This window comes from Parasteatoda tepidariorum, chromosome 9 (genome assembly GCF_982258835.1).
Source record: "Parasteatoda tepidariorum strain Cologne lab strain chromosome 9, Ptep-v5.0, whole genome shotgun sequence".
NCBI lineage: Eukaryota > Metazoa > Arthropoda > Arachnida > Araneae > Theridiidae > Parasteatoda > Parasteatoda tepidariorum.
The window spans coordinates 98,475,832-98,499,819 of record NC_141763.1 but is presented as its reverse complement, the minus strand read 5'-3'; the positions used below and the strand labels follow the sequence as shown (position 1 = coordinate 98,499,819).

Here is a 23,988-nt window from a genome sequence, read left to right as displayed (position 1 = left end):
TTCAATTCATCTAGTTAATCTATATTTACTTTTAATATTAGGCTTTGAGTTTAAACTACTTAATTCAAAGAATTAATCATGTATTGTTATATAAATCATTATATATGATTACATGTGTCTGTGCCGCCTGTGCTAAATTACTTTGTATGCGGAATTGAATCGAACTCTTACATTTCATTAAAGAATGCATATTTATCAATAAATATAGAAAGCTGGTTTATAAAAATTAACACATTTGACAATTCAAAAATATAAATATAAATTTTAAATCATATATAAATAGTACTTAAGCTTTAAAAATATCTTTTATAAAATGTAAACTTTAAAAAATTTAATACATATGCTAACGTTTCTTAATTTCACAAAGAGCATAATATCAATATGTATCTATCAAAAATATAATTAATTCTATCAAGAATATTAATATATATACATCAAGAATATAGTTTGCTCTTTCTTAACATTACAATATCACTGAGATCTGAAAAGCTTTGATTTAAGATTATAAATATCACTTTGAAGTAAAATTTTTCAACTTTTTTTGAAGCTAGTAAAATTATTAGTCAGACATGTGAAATATTATAGTTTTTCCTTTTAAATTTCGGATAAAATATTTTCTTCTCTTTTGCCTTTTAGTCATGATGATTTAGAATGAAACTTCTGACTTCAATTTCTGAGTGCGGAGAGTGTATATTTCAAATGTTCGATGAGTGCTTTTCTCGAAGGCAGTGTGCACAACAAAATCTCTGTCCAATATTCTACATAAGTGCGGTATGATGTGTCCAGTATCTGAGACGTTTATTTTTTTCTTTTCTTCTCAACATCACTCCACTCTTCTTAGGAATTATCACTAATTCGGAATGTTCTCTCTTAGAATATGTATATAAGCATCTAAAATAAAAATAAAGGTAGCCGTTAGGAATTATCACTAATTCAGAAAAACAATTAAAATATCGCTAATTCTTAGGAATTATCACTAATTTGGGATGTTTTCTCTTAGAGTATGTATATAAGCATCCAAAATAAAAATAAAGGTAGCCGTTAGGAATCATCACTAATTCAGAAAAACGATTAAAATATCGCTAATTCTTTGGAGTTATCACTAATTTGGAATGTTCTCTCTTACAGTATGAATGTAAGCATCTGAAGTAAAATACAAGAATCCGTTAAAAATTATCACTAATTCAGAAACACAATTAAAATATCACTATTTCTCATGAATTATCACTAATTTGGAATGTTCTCTCTTAGAGTATGTATATAAGCATCTAAAATAAAATATAAGAATCTTTTAGGAATCTTTTAGAATCTTTTAGGAATAGGAAGACTAATTCAGAAAAACAGTTAAAGTATCACTAATACTTAGGAAATATCACTTATTCGGAATGTTCTCTCTTATAGTACATGTATATAAAGATCTAAAATAAAATACAAGAAATCGTTAGGAATTATCACTAATTTAGAAAAATAATTAAAATATCACTAATTCTTAGGAATCATTAATTCGGAACTTACTCTCTCAGAATAAATAAAATATGCATCTGAATCAAAATATTAACAATCATTAAAAGAGCAATTTAAGCAAAAATTAAAAATATTTGGAACTTTCTTTAACGAACCATTATTATAAACAGTATCGTGAAAAGAAAAAGCTCAGCACATTAGACATAATATATCGGCATTAGCAACATCTTGTAATTTTAAAAAGAAATTAAACATTTAGCAATATCATTTGATTTTAAAAAGAATAAAAACATTTTGTAATATAGTCTTATTTCAAAGGTACAGAACAATATCATCTTATTTTAAGAAGAAATGGAACGCTTATCAATCTCGTCTGATTTTTAAAAGAAATGGAAAGCTTAGCACAATGTCGTCTGATTTGGTAAAAGTTTATATTAGGATGCCCCTCTATTTTTTATGTTCTTGCAGAAAACAGGAAAAATGACATAGAAATATAAAGGTATATATATATCAGAATATGAATGTTCTGTAAGTACAGATATATCAGAATATGAACTTACCTAAGAAAAAGATGAGAAATCTATGAGGTCCGCTTCGGGGCTGAGGCTAGTTTGAGGAGATGAACCTGCTGATCCTGGTGATCTTGGGTTCCAAGATATGGCTTCTTCCCACACGTGATTTCCCATACTGGATGACCCCTCTGACGCCATCCCCGGCCATCGACCATCGTCCGAATGACTGCTGTTTTGGTCGTACGCCGACAACGGAGGTTCCAAAAGATATTGCAGCTGCTTTATGTACTCAATGGCTGACCTCAGTGTCTCCATTTTACTTAACTGATAAGAAGAAATTAAAAAATATTATAGATGGTTTAGGAAAAAAAACAGGTTTTACAGAAACTTCATTTCTCATCAAATAACACACACATATATACACATATATATTTATATATATATAGATATACTACAGAACAAGGCATAAACCTACTACTCTGTATACACTCTCAAAACTAAAAATTTCACTTTTGACGATTCAGCAAGCTTTGAGCTGTATTTCATTAATTTTGAGAATCATCGTTAAGAAATCACGTGTTTTGTGACGAAACACAAAATATATGACGAAAATGTTTCCTCATCTCGGAACCTCATTGCAGTGCATTGCGAGATATTGCTATCCGAAATGACCAAACTAGAATGAAGACTGAACGATGGAAACTAGAGTAACGAAATATTTATTTGATTTTGACGAAATTCGTTTCCTCGAAAAAGTGATGATAGTTATTTCTTCCCTTTGACGAAATGTATAAACCAGGAAACAGTGTTGTGATACACATGGGAAGTTTCATAAAATTTGAGTCTCCATTTTTTCCAGAGTATTGTTTTCTGTTTAGAAAATGAATTTAAAAAAAAGCTGCTACAGAGTTTTTCATCATCACACATTGTTTGTTTTCATTAGAACAATGAATGACTTGTGGACCAATAAAATGTTCTTTAATTACTTGCATGCTATTGCCCTTAATAATTACAATAGTAGTGCTATTTAGCAATAGATTAAAAATTTAACCATTTCTAATCATTTGGAAAGTCTTATTTTTAGTCATATAAATTCTATTAGAACAAGACTGTGTAGTAAGGAAACAAATATGAAGCATTCATATTTTTATTATCTGTACTGTTTTCTCATTGAACAACAAAAAAAGCACCGAGTTTCTATTGCACAGTGTTTCTACATAGTGGAATAAAGATGAATAAATTTTGTTTTATGCTTATACTAAACAACTTTGACGATCAGTACAGTCACTTGTCTCGTACAATGCATAAACTTTAATGGTAACCAATTATTATACAATATTCAAGTTATGGCTCGAGAGGTGCGTGAGGAAGTAAACGGCTTAAAATTCCGGATCAAATTACGTTATAAAGTACCGACATCTTTCGTAAAATCAATTTTTACCATAAAATAGTATACCGTATTTTACTGAAATTATTACTGTAAAAATTGAACAATATAAGATTTTTTGTTCCATAACATGTTCGGTAAAAATGGATTTTACGGTAGAAAATATCGGCATCCCGAGTTTCGCTATATTTTACCGTAATTTAATCCGAAGTTTATTTCAGTGTAATACAGCATTAAGATGAGTTTTTTTTTATATCTTATCTCACAAAAGAGATGGAAATGAATGTATTATTTTTGCTGCCTATACAATGTCAAAATATCCCGAACTCATACTTATGGTAGCTAGTGTGATTAAACGTTGTGGTCGTTGTGGATTTAAATTATTACTAATATTCAATACATAGAGAACTTTGACAATATCATGGACATCTCTTTAAAATAGTTAAAATTGAAATCAAAGTACTTCTGTACCGGCAACGGCTGGTTATTATAATTATTTGTCCATTTTAAAATCTGGACAAGTCCTTTTAGCAACTTCGTATATTCGGTTAAAAATTTTAGGTTTGCTTCAAATTTAAATCACTTAAACTATGACTGTTTTAATTAAATATTTATTTATTTATTAGGAACTTTGCTAAAAACATCCATAAATAATTCAGCTAGACTTTAGAGGTAATCTAGTGGAAAAACTTTGATTGTGAAAAGTAAGAAGAAGAAAAACGAAAACCGCATCCAATATTTCTCAGTTATTTAAATTTTCTTCATGCGTTTCAGCTCTCAAATATGATACTACAAAAATTATATATATGGGGCAATATTACTAAATATGCAATATTGTAATGTAATATAAAAATAAAATATCTCCGATTTTGAAAGTTTTGACAGAGGCTTTCCTCTTTATGTAGTATGTGTGCATTAGATTTTACAATAAAAAATTATTAAAAGAATTGCAAAGTTAGGAAGAAAAAAACTTAGTTAACGGTTTCAGCTTCAACATTATATTTCGTTGCGGAATTTTTATCTGAAATAGTTATGAGCTATACTTTAGTGTACACTTTTATATAGCCATTTCACACATTAATTGCTACTCACGAGTTTAAAATCTCATTTTGTATCCCAGCGAGAAAATGGCACATAATTCATAGGAAAATGGTATTATTTTACTTTAAGAGAGACTATATCAAATCAATTTATTAAAAAATTACGAGCCGTTATAGTTTAGGTAAAATATCTAAACCACATAGTCTTTGTCAATTTTTAGCATAAACTTTAAATTTTACAGAAACTATTTACGAATGATTAAAATTTGCAATATTTTGCTAACTGACTATTATTACAATTGTAGTCTAAAATTTGTTGTAATGATTTAATTATTTATATTTTACTCATTGTGTTCAAGTATCGATTTTTTTTGTCAAATTTTGTTATAACTGTTGCATCGAATTAAACTATTAAATTTCTAAATAAGTCAATTAAACTTGATAAACTTATTACTGTAAATTTTTTAATTGTAACAAAATTGACAAAAGTAAAAAAAATTAATTTAAAAAAAAATTTAAAAAAATATTATATTTGATATTTGGTTTTAAAACTCAAAGTAAGATTATAGATATTGTAACTGCAATTGAAATATTCATTACAGTATAATTACAAATCTATATATATTATGCATAAATGTATGGATTGTTATGTATATAATTTATTATATGTTACATCTTTTTTATACAATCATTGCATCTATTTACTATTGCATATATTTTTACTTTGTAAAATTCATAACACTTTGTTATATGACATAGTTTTGAGGTACGTAAGTGTAAAATTTTGTGTTATGATGTATTTGCCTTTTAAAATAATTACAAGAATTTATTTTTTTTTTTGCGTAATAATTGCATAACAAAAATATACAATATCAAACTAACAAATTAATTTCTTATTGGATATTTTTTTCTTACTTAATAGTTCATATAATAAAAATTTTCATGTCTTTGATATGTAATATAATAAATAAAATATTAAAACTTATAATATAAAAATAAATAATATAATGCTGTAAAATAATATAATATTGCAACAATTTTTTATGATGCGTCTTTTTCACTATTTTATGAAATATTATTATTAATTATTATGTTTATAATAACAATATAAAATATTGTTATTATAACCATTCGCGATATTTATTGTAGTTTTATATCAATAAACATATCACAGTTATCAGTGTAACACAATATAATAAATAACATATCAGTATTCTGAAAAAGACTCACTTTCTTTCTCGAGTTTCCCTGGGGTAGGTACTGGCGGAGGGTGGCGAAACCGTGGTTGACAAGACGCACCCTCTTCCTTTCTCTCTCGTTGCGCCGTGCCATCGCGTTCGGTGCTTTCTGTTGGTGGTGGTGTCCCGACACCACCGACGGTGACAGTCCGGGAGGTAGGGGCTGCCGGAGTCTATCCGGTATAAGGGCTGGAGGTAGAGAAGGTGGCGGAGAATCGTCCGGGTGAGGAGAATAGATCTTCAGATTGGGAGAAGAGCGGTACTTGATCGGGAGATCTGCGAATAACATTTAAGTCTTTTAAGGAAGTGTTACAATAAATACAATAATAGACAACATTTTAATAAGATCGTACAAATAAATGTTAATAAATTGGAATATTACAATAAATTGAAAGTTGAAATTGCAGCTGTTAAAATAAAATAATTATCAAAAAGCAAAAAACAACGTGAATAAATCATACTTTTAGAAATTTCTCGGAAAAAAATGGTTTAATAACAATTTATTTCATTGTTATTTTACCATATTTAAACAAAACAGTCAAATAACTAAATCAAGAAGCAAAAAATCAAATATCAAAAGGCAAATCTAAATCAAATATCAAAAAGCAAAAAACAGCGTGAATAAATCATACTGTTAGAAATTTCTCGGAAAAAAATGGTTTAATAGCAATTTATTTCATTGTTATTTCACCATATTTAAACAAAACAATCAAATAACTGTAAATAGACGGTATTCATACCCTTAACTGTGAGAAAACCGCTTATTTAACATTTTTGCCTATTACGGTTAAACAACCAGAATTTTATCGCACCAAACAAGCCCACCTAATGAAGCCACTTAGTTACTTGTATCAGCGTACATATTATAGCCGAGAGGGCTAATATGTCACTCTCATGATTGATAGAATGGAGTCCCAGCGTTGACACCACAATATTTCCTATATTGCCTTTAACACATGAAGAGTTCTAATGTCCTGCGCACTCTAATGCCCATTACCTAACCAATGCCCAGAAACAATTTTTAACGGTTTTGAAATCACGCTAATTATAAATGGTTCAAAAATTATATAATTTTGCATTCATGGTCTTATAACCCCACTAGTTGTTAACGATTTCAGAACCGTAAAGGTAAAAAAAATTCTTTTCCATAAACTGTTTTTAAACTTTTTAAACTTTCTACCGTGAACTTTTACTATAATTTTTGATTGAAAATTATAACAGCGTACAAATGAAAGAACATAAATGAACATATTACAGTTTCAGTTTTATAAACATTAACCTTCAGTTCTACAAACAAGAACATTTTTGTTTCATTCAAATTATGTTTTGCTTTAGTATGCATAATACAAATTATACCCTATCCATTGCTGAAAATAGTTGCCATTACTTTTAGTACTAAAACTAATAAATGTAAGAAACTTTTGTTTTTATAATAATACAAATTTTATGGATATAAATTTACTCGAAATATAGTTTTTTTTGCTAAATATTTATTTTTGTAAGGAAATAAGATATATATACCAAGTTTAAATATTAAACTTTTAATCCTTTAATGCCCAGTTCGCTTTTTTTTTTCAATAACATCTTGAATATTAATTATAAATATCAGGAAACCTACTGAAAAGGAGTTGGAGAAAAAACGCTCACATTCATGCATTTTCATCTGAAAAAGTTGAGAAATTCTCGTAAATTGTGTGGTTCTGATGAAAGCCTATCTTTACAGTTGTATTAATTAAAAAACTTAAGGAGAGCAAATAAATTGATAAATATTTAAATGATCCAACAATTTGCTCCTAAATATTCCGAATGATATCATCATTTCATTCAAGCCAAATTTGAAATTAAAAAAGGCTACATTATCAACGGAATGTTTGACATGAGCAGCCATTTATGAAATTTGAAAGAAAAGAATACTTAACAATAATGTATACAGTGTTACATATACATCTATACATATAAAATATACAATGTATACGTTGTTACATTTACATACACATGTATATACACATAAAGACATTATTTTTAAAACCGTCCCATCTATGAGACAGTATGTACACTGTAAAAATGGTATAGGTTGCACATAAAAATATATGTTGCAGTATATTAAACACTGAAAAAATGTAATAAAAGAAATTAAAAAACATGCATAATAATATTTAATTGCAGTATTTCACATTATTTAATCTCATTTTAATGAATTGCAATTTTTAAGAATAATTATAATTGAGTTTTACTTGCATAATAATTTCCTTCTAAAGTATTTTTTATACTTTTTTGTTTTAAATTTTCTATTCCAGGTTATAATGCAGTTTGCAGTAATTAGATAAAGAAATGCAAAATAAATGAAATTTTCAGTAAGCATCTAATTTCTCCACATTAATATTTCTTTAAACTTTTTCCAATATATGTATATATATATATATATATATGCTCTATCATTTAAAAAATAAGCATGTATTGAAAAAAGTTATACAAACTATTTCAATTCAATATAAAAATTACTTGTATTCAGTAATGCATTTAAGCAGATAGTTTACTTTTTTTACATTTTACTTGTTTTGTTACAATTTATAGCTTTTTTACTGTTCTAATTTTAGTTTAATTTTAAATATTTTTAAAACATTTGAAAGTATGCTTTTTTTACTATCAGTTGCAATTGAAAGTAAAAAAGGATGACTGTGTAAGTGATTGAGATAGGATTAAAATTTATGACAGAATGTTTGAGCATTAATTGAAACAAAAAAATGCGTCATTATTAATTTTCTTTTCTACAAAAACGCTTTTCTTGCAAGTAAAGTGATTTAAATTTTTATATTAGAAAAAAATAGCAAAGCTATTTCAAATTAAGTTTTTACATACGTATTTAATTCCTAACCGGAACTTAGTTATTAAAAAAAGCTTAGTATAAATAGTTGTATTTTCGAATGTCTATAAGTGTTTCTTTTGAAAATCTTATCTCAGGTTTAAATTGGTGATAGTTAAGTATATCAAAACAGAAAATGAAATAAATTATTCCTTAAATAAGGTAATGAAAAATATTTTCAAAATATTTTATTTCGCGCTCAATTAGTCATAAAAAATGACAAAAATAAAAGACATTTTTTGTTTAGAATAATTGAAGATAAGTTTTTCAGTTTTTTTTTCTTTTAGCAAATAGCTATTCTTCTTTTTTTAGCAAATAGCTATTCTTCTTTTTTTTGAAAAAATAAGGAAAACGATTTACAGTTTAATAACTAAAAAGGTTTTAAATGTTTTATCAAAAACATGTTGATGTTTTTAGTTCAAATACTATCACTTCTCTTAATTTTTAAAAAATAAAATTACTTATCAAAGAAATATTTAAAAATTAATATCTTTCTATGCAAATAAAAATATATAACATCATGCTTATTTTCGCAAAATCTATTTCATAGATACATAAAAATTTCTCTTCAAATTTATTACAAATAGAAATTGTTTATTTTAAATCCATTCATCATTATAACGTAACATTATGTTGTGAAGTAAATTAGAGATTATTCAAAACATGGTAGGGCATTTATGCTTAAATTTACCTGATATTTTTTAAGTGTTGACTACCATTTTAGTTTCAATATTCTCCTAATTTCAGTTCAAAATATAGATAGTAATATTATTAATAAAATTTCATTCACATCGGGAATCACGAAATAATATTAAATTGAAGGAAAAGGAAGAAAAAAAGCTTTAAAAATCTGAGAAATCACAACTAAGGAGGGCGTTTGTAATAAACATCAAAACAAGCTTAATTATTTTTAGTTTCGTCTAATAATTGTCCTCCTTTCATGTGCTATAATTTATCAAAATTTAAAAGAGCTTTTTCTTGTTGCTCTAAAATTTGGGATCCTTAGTACGTATAAGCTTTTCATTTTCATGTGTGCATTTTAGCTGACTCAATTTTTTTAACAATATTTAATTTTATTAAATAAATGAGTATTAATTTAAAATAACTTCTTTAATTTTAACTTACTACTAGAGGTCTATATATTTGCAGTTACATGGCAATCTGTGACATATTTCATTTCTCGGTCAATTTTACCCTTATTACAAAAAATTTCCGCAAGTAAAAATTATTCTGAAAATCAATTTTGTTTTGAAAAAGATACATACAAAATGATTGTTAACAAAATAGGTAACCGATAAAATATATAATGCGTTACTTCTACTTTAAGATAAATCTTTCATTTATGTATTGCGGTGACTTAAAAATTCCGTTAAATGTCATTGCGGTTTCTACACCTCCTTAAACCACAAATATATTTATTTATAGTAAACCAGTTTCTCATGCTAACTTAAACGTACTACTGTTTGGTTTTTAAAATAAGATATATTTCAACTTTATAAAATTTCTATTATTGTTTGACAATATAATTTTGAAAAGTCAATCAGTATAAATTAAGATAGATTTTTAGTAAACAACATCATTTGCAAATATTTTTGCACATAATCCATTAATTTTGCAAGAATTTAGATTATTTAAAATCCAGTTTAAGTTCGGATTACAGTAAACTAAATTACTTACTTACAAAAATGTTATTATTTATAATATAAATGTCGAACCATAAGAGAATTTCAAGTATTTCAATATATATTTTCAATATATACATTCAATATATATATATTCACTATATAATTCAATATACATTCAATTTTTTATACAATATAAAAAAATTCCCTTCAATTTTCCTTAGCTATACTATAATATATTCATTAAAACGAGAACAAATTATGCAACATTAAATTTATTCATAATTTGTGATCCAAAGTATCGTCTCAGGTTTGACTTAGAAAAATATAAACACTTTGACTTTAATTAAACTAAAGATAAGCATATTTTATAATAACAATTGTAAATTACATCATTCAATAAAAAAAATTATGTTATTACTAATTTTTTAAAACCAATAAAGTTAATAAATTTCAAGTTACTATCAAATCATAATATTTATTTCTAATGCAGCATTAGCAGGCATTTTTGAGTATTAAAACAATGATGTTATTAGACATTTTTCAGAATATTCTAAAGCAAAAACTTATTGCAGAATACTTTCAAGTATTGCTAAAATAATCTGGTTGTTATACAATTATATAAACTAAAATATGAGTTTGTTATGCTTTTTTGAAAAAGGAAATTTGTAAGGTTTTTCTTAATTTCTGTAATTATTAATATGTTATCCTTAATTTCATTTTTGATACCAAAAAGATTTAAAGATTACGTTTTTTTTTTTTTTTGCCTTTTTTATTTAGTTTAACTTTTCAGTTAGAGGAGCATCTCTTATATCTTATGTTTAATATTTTTAATAATATTTACGTGCATTCTATTATAAATTTATATATTTAACAATTTGTTCAAAAGTTTTATTATTTTATTTATAGAAATTTTAATTGAAACATTTAATTTTATAAATGTTTTTTTCTGGGAAAAAGTATTAATAAATTTAGTTTTATTCAATAGTAAATATTTGAACTACTGGAAGCCATATCTAATAACTAGAAATTATAATTATAGGATTTCATTTACGTGTTATACAGTTCGAATTCTAATACGAATAAAATAAATGAATATCATGGATATCCAAAAAATTTCACAATCCAATTTGTCAAATTTTGACAGATTTTGCAATTATTTATAAAAATAACGTGAATGAAGATAAATTAAAATGTAAATGAATAAGAATGCAAATAAGAATAAACAAAGTTTATTCATTGATTCATTATTTTTTTATTTACTATTTATAAATTTTTTCTATAAGTTCCCACGATAAACTGCGAAATCTAAGCTAAACTAGAATGGTGAAAAATATTCATTGCATTAAAGGATTTTACGAAATATACTTCACGTTTAATAAAGTAACGATTATTATTTAGGGAAATATATTATTTAATAAAAAAGAAGTTTAATAAAATTATACTTTTATCTATGTTAACTAGTAGCACAATATGATAAATAATATTTATGAATAATTCTTAAACTCTTTAATAAATGATTTTGAAAAATAAATTTTGCAATAACTAAGTTTATAGTTAAACTTTTCAAGTTGCTTTGTTAAGATGAAATACAAACGTGGCCATTTTTTTTACCGTTAATGAGACATAGTGTTTTATGTACAACATATATTTATTATCTGAAGGGATACATTAAAATAATTTTCTAAGAATATTTATATTAAAAATGGAGATATAGTTTAAGTAATAAAATACATATCATTAGCAATATAACGTGAAACATGAAAGTGCATAAAACTTAATATATAATGCTTACATAATTAAGAAAAACATTGTTTTTTTTACTTATTTAAGATAAAAAATATAAAACTCAAAAACTAAAATTGTCACACAAATAACTTAACTTATACAAATTTAAACCTACAAAGCTTATTTTAAATTTGTATTTATTTTTACAGTATCTATTTTATTTTATTTTTTTCTTTAACGTTTATAATGAGAACAAAAATAAATGAGCTTTGACAAGTAAAATCGACTTTACATGATTTGATTTAACAATGCGTTGATTGCATTATTACTATTATTATATTTACAAAACCTAATTATTATTTTACATTAGCGGGAGAAAAATGGTGCTCAGAATCAAATTTTAACCATTTTGAAATATATATAAATCATTTTGTTTCATTTATATATAGAAATTATATTTTCATTGTAAAAAAGGCTTCTCAAAATTCAGCGAAAGCGTGTCAAAATAGCTGTAAAACAAATATAAGCGAATTTGAAATCCCGGTGTATTTATTATTGAGTGTAGTGAGTAACTCAAAATTGAAACAGCGTATACTCAGTTTTGATCAAAAGTGATGTGAAAGGAGAAATGTGTCTTTGGCTGCCGGCAGGATTCTGACTAAGGACCTTCGCGATTATAATAAGAAGCTCTAAACATCATAGTTGTATATCCCAGTCCAGGGTGAGTTAGGAAGCTTTAAATAGTGGCCGCCGGAATGACACATCCATTCGTTTAAAAGAGTTCAAGATATAGAGAAATAATCAAAGAGAGAAATTAAAAGTACTTCCTGATTAAATTATTGGGACCCCATTCTTTCAAATCGCAACCCTTTGTACATTTGAAATTGTATTTTAATACAAAGTTTGGAAATAATACAGAATTATGTATACATGTATCTGAAAAATTTGAGTGAAACTGAAATATATAGCTACTAAAAGCAATGTAAAAGTTATTTTTCTATGTTTCCAAGCTTCAAAAATTATTGGAGCAAAATATGACTGAAAAAATTATCTTTCATTTATTTTGCTGCTATGATACTTTAATCCCAATTATTTTAATTGACAACTTATTTTTTAGTTATGTAAAATTTGTTTTAATTCTTTTATTGCATTATAGAAACATATATTGTATTTGATACTCGCAATTCTTGCTTTTATATAACTTTTCATACCTTTTTTTAATATTTAACTTTTTACTTAACTTTTTTACTTTTTTATAACTTAATTTTCCAATCAATTTTTACATTCAAATATACATTATATTCATAGTAACAATTAAAAGCGCTAAACTCTTCTTTCTATGCCCGTTTTGCTCGGCTCCTATTCTAAATGATAATGAATTTAACTTAAATTGTTACTCTTGTTCATAAAATGTATCGGTGAAGAATAAATAATACGTTAAGTTTTAAAATTTTCTGACTCTTAAAATGCAAGTAAAAATAATTAAACAAGTTTCAAATGCATTTCTGAAGTAGAACTTTAATTCAATTTTAAATTAATAAAGATAGTAAAAAAAACCTCATAAATCTTTAATAGAACAAACTTTTAACTTATACATAAGTTATACTGCACCGGGGGAAAAGGTTAGTCAAAGCAACCATATTATGGTAAAATTTACCGTGTTTCTGTCTCTATGGAAGAGCTTTGGTAATGATTTTGGAGTAATTAGCAATAAAGTATGGTTTTATAATATGATATAAAATTCCTTATTTTATCAAGATATCTTAGAGCCACCAATTCAGTTCTTAAAATAATTTATTCTGCTAAATTTGCTTTATAATTTGTAAATTTTACTGAATGCGTGGAAATAAGACCTATAGTTTTGAAAACAGGAATTTCTGGTAAACCGTTACCATATGAATGGAAATATTACCAAAGGGATGATTTAAATACAGTATATTTTGTTTTTATTAACCAAAATTTCGGGTTCTTTTTCAACATATAGCACTGTAATACTGTATGTAATATACAGTTTTTAATATACAGTACGGTAATTTTACCAGAATTTTTTTCTCCGCGTAGGAAGCAATTTTTCCACCGCTTTGTAAAATATAGTACTAGAAGTGACATAAGTAATTCTAAATGATGCACATTATGAATTTCTTCTTATTAGTATCTAATTAAAAAAAGGCTTTAATTATATTCAAAATGGAACCTTTGAAAGTTTTAATGAACATAAGTTTTAATGAAATGCTTAGTTTTTTAAACATCCGAGTATTTTTTTAAGGAAATCCATGGACTATGGATAATAAATTCAAAATTATGTATTAGACCATTATTAATTTCAATTGGTACAATTATTAAAAAAAGACTTTTTATTTTTCTAGAACTGTAATAAAAAGTTTTATGCGCAAGGAGTTTTTTTATATCTATGTAATTATCACATCTAACTAGATAAAATCTCGTTTTTTATTTTTTTTAAACGAGTTAATTTTTTAACGTTTTATTTTTTTAAACAATATTTTTTTAAATTTATTTTCTTTAAAAAATTTTTTTTTATTTTATTTTTTTATTTACATGCAGCTTTATACTATAGCATAAAATTCTGATACTGACTGTAAGCTTTATGCTATTACATGTAGCTTTAACTATAGCTATAATTTCTACAGTTGACAATGTTAACATACTAAGATCAGTTGATGTTTGCATTTAGATTGATTGTTTCATTGATGCATGTTTAAATAATTAAATAATGATAAATGTATGGGGAAAAAACTATAAACCAGATGAAAGTAAATATTTGACAATTCGATTAAAAAAATTAAAATTTTTTTCCAAGGTATAATTTTGAGCAATTAAAGTCTAAAATTTAGTTTAATTAAATATATTCTAAAATATAGAGCCAAATAAAGCTGATTTATTAATGCAGTAAAAAATATTAAATTGTTATAATTTTTTATACTTCAAAAAAAAAAATAATAGTAAAGGTTTAAGCTTAAATAACTACAAGATTTGTTAATTTTTGAGGGAAAAAAAAATTCCAACAGAGAGAAGGTCACTTCGATACAAATAAAAGAATAAATACCTCCTCCCAGTCTGTTAATGGAATTCATCCATACATTGGAATCCACAAATCTTCCAACTCCATATGGATGCTGTGGGTGATCCACGGCATCCCGCCTCTGGATCGTCTGCTGTTGCTCGACCACCCCACCATCGAGGCGGCGGCAACCGGCTTCATATTCCAAGTACCCCTCTGAATCCATCCATGCAACTATCCGGCACGACTACCGGAGTGCGAATGTTCCTCCATGCGATCCGGGAATCCCCTCATCTTTTTTTACCTGAGGGGGCGACGACGCGGTTTACAGTTAGAAGCGATTACCCACCCTCCCCCCTTGCTTCCATCAACTCCCAGAACCGTTTCAAGCGCGGGCTTGTATGAGCGCGAAATGCGATTTCTTTTTTTTTTCTTTTTTTTTTAAATCAGAAACTATAGGTGTTTTTTAAAAATTGTGGATAGATATAGGGAATATGGAGTTGAAGGGGTTGAGTGGATTTGAGGGATTTGCAAACACACCGTTGGTGATGTTTGACTCTTGAAACACTATCTGGGTCATCGACGATTTTTTTTTTATAAATTTAGTATTGCTGAAGATTGGAAAGTCATAGATGTCTTTGATGTACCGAAGGGTTGAATTGTAAAAAAGTCTACAGGAATCGTGAACTGAAAGTTCAAATTCGCTCTGTTATATAACTTGAACTGATAAAAATCTAACCAGATAAAAGAGTTTTTATTAGCTTATTTATTCATTTTTTTTAAAATTCAAATAAACAGAATATGTGTTCTCATTTCTAACCACATGATATATTAGTTAATATCCATGCATCGGGAATTATGATTAATTCTAATTGATTAATCTAATTCGTATTGAATTCTTGATTAATTCTAATTGATTAAATCTTGATTAATTCGCGTGTTTCATTTTGACCCAAGGAAATTATTTAATTTAAAAAATGCAATATTTGGTTTTTCATTCAACTAAACAACATTTTGAATAATGAATTTGATGAGAGATAGAAAGCGGGAAATAACGAATTTTATATTAATACGAGGCAGCCGATTCTGACTTTTGTGACTCAATCTTAATTTCATTAAGAAACCTAAAGATTTTGCGGGATTTCCTCTAAAACCTTTAAAAATATATAACAAGGAAGAAAACTTAAAACATTTAATTACACAATTTATTATATTACTTATTATATAAATGTTACTTATTATATTTATTATTATATAAATAAATTATTTTAACTTATACTCATATTGTATACAACACTAACTATTTACAAGCAATTTTTATTTCTTGGAAAGCTCCAAAGGCTTTATTAAAGGAAAAATTAATCATTCACGCCGTGAATATTTAAATATTTTAAATAATATATTAATTGAATGTTAGTTTTAAAATTGTTTTGACAACATTTCCAAAGAAGCTAAACGAATAAATAATTATTAGGCAAAAGTCATTTTCCTTATTTGCTATATATTGAATGTAAAGTTATTTATAAATTAAGTAATATATAAATAAATTAAGGAATTTACAAATTAAGGAATGTATATTAATTAAGGAATAAAGTTATTTATCAATTAGTAGCTTTCAAAATTTTCTTTATTATTGCTTAGCAATATTAACCAAATTTTAATTGGTATGAGATCATTTTAAATTTATTTATGCATTATACCACATTTTTTCTTTATGTTCAGTTCATAATAGTCTTTAATTTTTTGCAAGACCTTCGATTTCAGATGTTGTAACTTTACATTAACCATTGATAAATCGTATGAGTTTGGAAAGAAGATACGAATGAAATGAGAATATTTTAAGTAAATTCGAATATTTCCGAACTATTTTCTGAAATGTATTATGAAAGTAATTATAAACTTAGTGTATTAATTCTTTCTATTATTTTCTATTCTTCTTACATTCTATTCCTCTTATATATTCTACTTTCTATTGCCTTCTAATATTTTACGGCACTAACCATAATTTTTACACACTTTATACGTAATATGGAATAAAAATTAAAAAAAGAAAGAAAAAAGGAATTCAAACAAACGATCGAACATTCAAACTCGCGTATTCCAAATATTACTTCCGGATCGAACGTTTTACAATTTTCTTTAATCTTTTTTTGCATCACTTACATATCTCATTTCATATATCGTTTCGATATCTCTCATATCATATCCCTAAATTGCTTATTAAAAAAGGGGGTGAAATTATGCTTGAAATGCAAGAACGTTAAGCCTACTCATTTTTAATAAGTAAGTTTGGATTTTAAATTTAAATTAAATTTATTTAAATATCTGAGAATAAATATTATTGATACAGAAATTTAATCAGGGAAAATTTTTTGTCATTTGGAAATATCAATAACTCCAGCAGGGTTAACATCATCCTTTACCGTTTCCTTTACGGGAAAAAAAAGGTGTACAAGTTCAAATGTATGTAAGACCTTAACCTGAGCCAGTAAGAAAGAAAGCTTTCCATCTTAAGTGTATCAAAGATACATTAAGCAAAGAAAACCCTGCCCATTCCGTGGCTATAAAAATCACAGGTATAAAGTGTTTGCTTTGAGGTTTAACTTTACAAGCCCTCTCTCTCTCTCTGTGGTGACACATAACTACACAGACCTTGGGATGGATGCATTTTCTTGCTGAGTTGTCGATCGCTTGCTTCTGGATATATCGTTTGGAAAAATCGAACATCTGCGGTTGCAGGCACGCGCTCCCCACACGACCTCCAAGTCGCTAACAATGACATTAGGGGAGGGTATCGTACACTTCTTCCCCCCTTTTACCTTTTTTTAAAGGGAAGAGATCACTTTTTGTGCCCCCCTTCTTCTTCATCTAGGTAAACTTCGTCTGTTGCATCTGAGCGTGAAAAAGAAATAAAAAAAGTAGGGACAATATGACATGAAAATTGTCGTTCAGGCTCCAAACTGCATCAAGGAAGTGTATAAACCTTACATAAAATCTAAAATGTTTTTTTTTAATTCGTTTTGAAACCAAAATGAAATACCAGATCATAATTCTAAATTTCTTATCATAAGGGCTCTGTTTTCCAATCTGAAAGTATAGGAGAATTTTCCATTGTTTTTTGTAAGAAATAAGCTTCCAAATTTCGCAGATTTTGACTCTAAAACAATAGTTTGGGCTCCAAAACGTTTTGTGATAAATATAAATCTTGAATTTTTGGAATCGTTTTCTTATTTCAAATTTTCCATTGTTTGTGCGAAAAGTTTCTAATCTGAACTCTAATTTTAGCATATTTCTGGCAGAAAATAATAATTAAAAATCTTTTCATACTTTAACATACGAAAATACCGGACTTAAACGTTTTAATTGTCCTCTTCTTTTTAAAATTTTTAACATTTTTACTCCTGCCCGTATTAACATCGATTTGAGGAATTATCGCCAATAATCATCAATAACGGTAATTACCAATTATTATAATTGAAAAACTGTCAATATCTATTTTCAATTATTTAAGTTTACTCCTTTTCTACGTCAACAAAATCACTAACATTTTCTTTCTTTGATAATTCGATAACGAACAATTCTCTGCAACCAAACTTATTTTGTTATAAAAATTTATAAAATCATGAAAATTCATAAAATTATAAAAATTTATAAAATTATAAAAAATTTTAAATTATGTAATTATATTATTTTATTATAAGAATTCATTGGAAATGCTCAAATTACTTCTAACTGAGTTTTAAGTCTTATTATTCTTATTTATATATTCTTATTTATTATATTTTTATATTATTATCTCTTTTATGAAAACAACCAGTTCTACTTTTTTCAATGTAAGCAAAATATCTTTTTCCACACGTGCCTATCATTTTTATGCTTATGATTGAACTGAATTAGAATTTTTTAATGGAATTTATTTATTCATCAAGATATTACAACGAGGAATTCTGCGAAACGCTAAAGTTTGAAAAATAACGCTTAGAATGAACTCTAATTTATCATCTTGATGGAAGATACATCTTTTATTTTAAATCAGCTGTCACAAAAGTTACCAGTTGTACAAATTTTTTTGTAAAATTCCTTTAGTGTTTTAATAAAAAATATTATACTTTTTAAAGTATATTTCCAATCAAAAATATCACGATATTATAGTTGATTCTAGCTAAAAATACATTAAGTTTTTTTTTTTTTTTAATGAAATATACTTTTTTCTTTCAACAGCTTTTTTCTATTATATAGTTCAGAAAATGCATAAATTTTATGTGAAGATTAAAAGCACGCTGTAGATCAGTGAATTTCATGTTTCTTGTTCCTATTTCTATTTCTATTTGAATCTATTTGAATCTATTGAATCTATCTACTATTTGAATTTACTAATTGTAATTACTTATTTAGTATACCTCCAACTTATTCGCATACTAACTGCTTTATAGTATACTAACTGCTTTCAAGTAATCAAATTCATTACATTTTCCGAATTAAAAAGATCCTAAACAAAAGTTAAATTTAAAAAGAATTTTGATTCAAACAGTTTTTTTTTCTTTTTTAATTTTAATTTAATTCAAACTATTTTATGTATGCAAAATTCGAAGGCATTCTTGACTTTTGGTAAATTAAAGGGCATATATAAGTGCTTTAAATCTTAACTGCTTAAGATGAAAAAAAAATCATTGACCAGAAGCTTCAAAGATGAATATTTATTCAAAATTTATGAAAAAGTAAACCAAATCTATACACATCATATTTTTATTTTAATATTTACTTAAGAAACAAAATTCATTTATTATGAAACTTAATCGTATAAAGATTAAAAACATAATTAATGATTAAATTTGTATGATATGTTCTTAGCCAAGTACTGTTTCCAAGCAAATCAACTTTAATAGACTCTTTACATTTGCCTTTTATTTTAATAATGATTTTATTAAGTATCATGGCAACTAACAAAATATCTAGAAAATTTTTTAACAGTCTCTTTTTATTTTATTTTATTGTTGCTCAAAAATAGAAATAATTAATTTTACCCAAAAAAGCTCGCCTGAAAAAAGATTTGAAAACTTTTGAGCTTCTAATTTTCAATCAATTTGTTTTGATAATTTTTTAACTCTACCTGAAATTCCATAATTAACAATTGTTTTTGTTGGTGTTGTGCGTTTGCTTATAAGTTTTTTCACAAGTAAACCAGAATGAACTGGCCTACTTAACTTGAATTTCAGGAAAATTAAAACAAATATATAATCTATATTGATATAAAATTTCTATCGAATGGAGCAATACTTCATTAGGACTAATTAATATTTAAAAAAAAATACAAATTTCATTGTTAGTGTTTGATCTATTCTGATTTGGGATCTCAAATTCATATTTAGAATAGCTGTTAAGAAATATTTCATTTTTCAAAGGTTATTAAATATTTATTTGCTATTAATTAATAATTCAAATAACGATTAAGAAATTAACAAATATCTTTTAGAAAGTTGTGCATTTTACCATATATTTCAAATTTTTTCAGTAAAAGCATTTATTTCCCTTCCATTATTATGTCTTTATAAAATAATACAATTTCATTAAATAATTGTCATTAAAAAAGTTACAATTTCATTTCAAATTTTGAAAATGCATTAAAATTGAGACTTAAACTATCAAGTGAGAAATTATTTTTATTATTTATAAATAACGCTTTCAATTTTACGTTCTCTTCTTTTAAAAAATACATGATATCATTTGTCAAGTAACCAGCTATTACCATGTACGGAGAAAGAGAATCTGGTAAAATTACGATACGATATGGCAAAGACATATCAGGTAGAAAAAACATAATTTTGCTGATATATATATATATATATATATATATATTAATTTAACCGAAGAAATAATTTTTTGCCATGCTCTAAGATATCATGATAAAATTATCAAATTTCACTTGTTTTCTAAATCAGATAAGATAAAAGAAATTTTGATATATTTGGATAAGAATCTGATAAAAGTATAAAATAAAATAGCATAAATTTTTTATTTAGTATGAATTTTTTAGAATTAACACTTTAATTTTAAGTTTTTAAAATTAAATTGAAACAAAAAAGATTGAGAAAAAATAAACATAATCAGAACTAAAACAAATTACGATGAATGATGAAATAAACTAGCAACATCGTACAATGTATTCTTACCGGTATAATTCATAAGTATGGTATAAATCATAACTCATAATTATAATTATATGTATAATTCCTAATTATACATATAATTATAATTATGAGTATAATATAATTCATAATCACATATATAATTCATAAGTATGGTATAATGACAGGTATAAATCATAAGTTCTTACACAAAACTAAAACTTAGCGAAGACTCAATTTTAAAGTTTTTAACTATTCATACCATAGGTTGTCGATGCGCAATTCAAATACAAAAAAAAAAAAAAATAATAATAAAATAAACTTAGATGGTGGTTTGCATATTGAGGTTATATATACAAGGGGTCGTAAACTTAATAGTTCAGAAAATATTTATCATTGCATAGAATATTCACTATCGAAGATGACTCTATCAGTTTTATTTACAAAGTCTATTGAGGTCGTTTACCATTCTCTTTTATATTTCAAGACCAAGAGAGGCATAAAATTGAGGTCAAGGCTGTGGTTAAAATCCTTAAGTACTCTCTCACTAAGGGAAGGGGAAAGAATAGAAAGTGAAGTCCGTTTTTAGATCTTTTCTTTTTTCTTTTTTTTTTCTTTTTTTTTTTAAATAAAGAATAAATAAGTTGAAGAAGAGAATGAAAAAACTCAACGAGCCGTGCAGTGATCTTGAAAATGAGTGGTTATAGACTCTCTCATCATCTTTCTAGAATAAACTCCTAAAAAACGTTCGAAATAAAAATATATTTTCTAATAATTGCAACGTTTACTTTCTCTGAAAGTGAAAGTAACAATGGACTCAATTAAGTAATTTAGTTGAAACATAAAATGGTGGCGTGTGCTTTGTAATCATCCTAATTTTTAGATTCTTAATCTTCTCGAGCAAGCAAAGTCAATCATTTTAAGTACATTTTTTTTGTACATTGGTTTTTATATTCACCTATTGTATATGTCTCAAATTATCTATGATTTATATTCTTTCATTAGTCTAATAGTTTTAGTGATAACGATTCTTATTCTAGATTTTGATCTAAAAATACTTATTCCTTTATTCCGAAAATTTGTTTGTTTTCTTATACTGAAATAATCATAAATATATGATCCCAAGAAACTGAACCGGTAAAGTATTACCTGATTAAAAACTTCATTCGTTTCAAAAAACATAAAAAGGAAATAACAGTCGAGATGTTTCAAGCGCATCAAAAATAGGCACCCATTTTCAAGACTTACCAGACGTGAATGAGAAGAAAAGAAAGTTATTTGAAATATAAAATGTGAAGTTGCTGAAGAAAAATGGAAATATTAAAATGAGGAGCAAAACTAGAAAATCCACTGCACTCCAGGGAGAAAATGAAGACTTAAGAAACGCGATAGATGTGCCAGTTACGAGAAATAATCAGTTGCTGTACTTAGGTGGAATCTTGTTCATAAATTCAATTTTGGCAATGCTAAAATTATTTCCACTTCAGTCGCATCAGCTCATCTCGATGCCCTGGAATCTTGTTTTATTCATAAAAATACTGATTTCCTTGAATACGACATTACTTCTTCACCGCTTCTCCATGACACACGGAAATGTTTTTACTGATTTGCTCCTCTCGGCCACTGTGGTATTTCTAGTTATGTTTCACATCTATATTTCTCCTTTTTTCGTTGGCATCTTTGCGTTTTATATTTCAAATCAGTCTTGCTTCGTCTCATTCATGTCTGGCAAGTAATCAGATAATACTAAAAAAAATCCATTTATTAAGTTACGAATGCTTAAATTACTACATTTTCATTTAATTCAAAAACTACTTTATTGTACAAACAAAAATACATGTTTTTATTTTTTTATTTTTTTGCTTCTAAACTAGCGAAATTAATTTAAATAATATTTTTCTTAATTAAATGTTTTAGCTCACTTTAGCACACTGATAACACAAAAGTATGTACCGTGTGTAAAATAAAAACTAGGACATTTTAATCACTTTTAGTGATCGGATTGTCAAGCAATAAAATGTTATTTTAATGCGTCGAGGGACTAAACTTTAAATGTCTTAATTAATTTTTCCAGACGATATTTTAAGTTACGAAATAAAACGTAAAAAGTAATTTTGAATAAACATACCGTTTTTTCGACGTATTTAGTTTGTTGACATTCAATATAGGGAGGTTAACCGCAATGTGGAAAAAACGATTCCAATAGCTTAGGCCAGTGGTCGACAAACTTATTAGCCAAAGAGCCAAATATGAACATTACAGCAATTTAAAAAAAAATTGGGAGCCAAATCTGCTTGTTTAGTAAACTTTTATTGCACTAAATAAGTAGTACACTAAATAAAACTAAATTTCATACTTAATAAATATTTATTAATGCGAACAATGTGCTTGCATCTCCATGGAAAGTTTGAGTAAGTCGGGTTTGCATGTTGTTGTTTTTAATTTTAGGCATGATTCCAAGTTATCATCAATAAGACGACTTCTCAGTTTACACTTGATATTGTTCATGTTTGAAAAAGATAGTTCGCATATATATGTAGAACCGAAAAGGGAAAGAACAGCAAACACGAGTGCTGATCTGTGATGCCAATTTGTACCCCCACTACTTTAGAAAAAGTATGTGCGCGCATGCTTGTGGTGCCTTTGTATCACACGGGAGTACGCCGAAAACATACGAACAATTTCAGCCGATAGCTTATACATGGTTTGTGTTTACGTTTACGAAAACTAATAAAATTAAACTCGATATTTGTTACGTATTTTTACAACAACATAAAATTTTAATTACCTATCTATCTTTTAACTTTTAAACAAAAAATTATACCTACATGTTCTCGATTTATAGAAGAATTTTAATTTATTAAAATAAGATGTAATTTTTTTCATACCAAGTTTTTTCTTTAATGAAAATATTATTGTGCCTTCCGTGGATATTTGTGCCAGAGCCGCACTTAAGGAGCCAAAGAGCCACATGCGGCTCTGGAGCCGCA

General features: G+C 26.3%; 1 protein-coding gene across 1 annotated transcript; it reads right to left on the bottom strand.

Moving 5' to 3' along the window:
• Nucleotides 1-613: 613 nt before the first annotated feature.
• Nucleotides 614-15,255, bottom strand: LOC107451231 (uncharacterized). The gene is made up of 4 exons (XM_043046425.3): nt 14,919-15,255; nt 5,634-5,917; nt 2,025-2,300; nt 614-891 (listed from the first exon to the last, which is right to left on the bottom strand). The coding sequence occupies exons 1-3, from the start codon at nt 15,097-15,099 to the stop codon at nt 2,025-2,027; spliced, it is 741 nt and encodes a 246-aa protein (XP_042902359.1). The 5' UTR covers nt 15,100-15,255; the 3' UTR covers nt 614-891.
• Between the last annotated feature and the right edge of the window lie 8,733 nt (nt 15,256-23,988).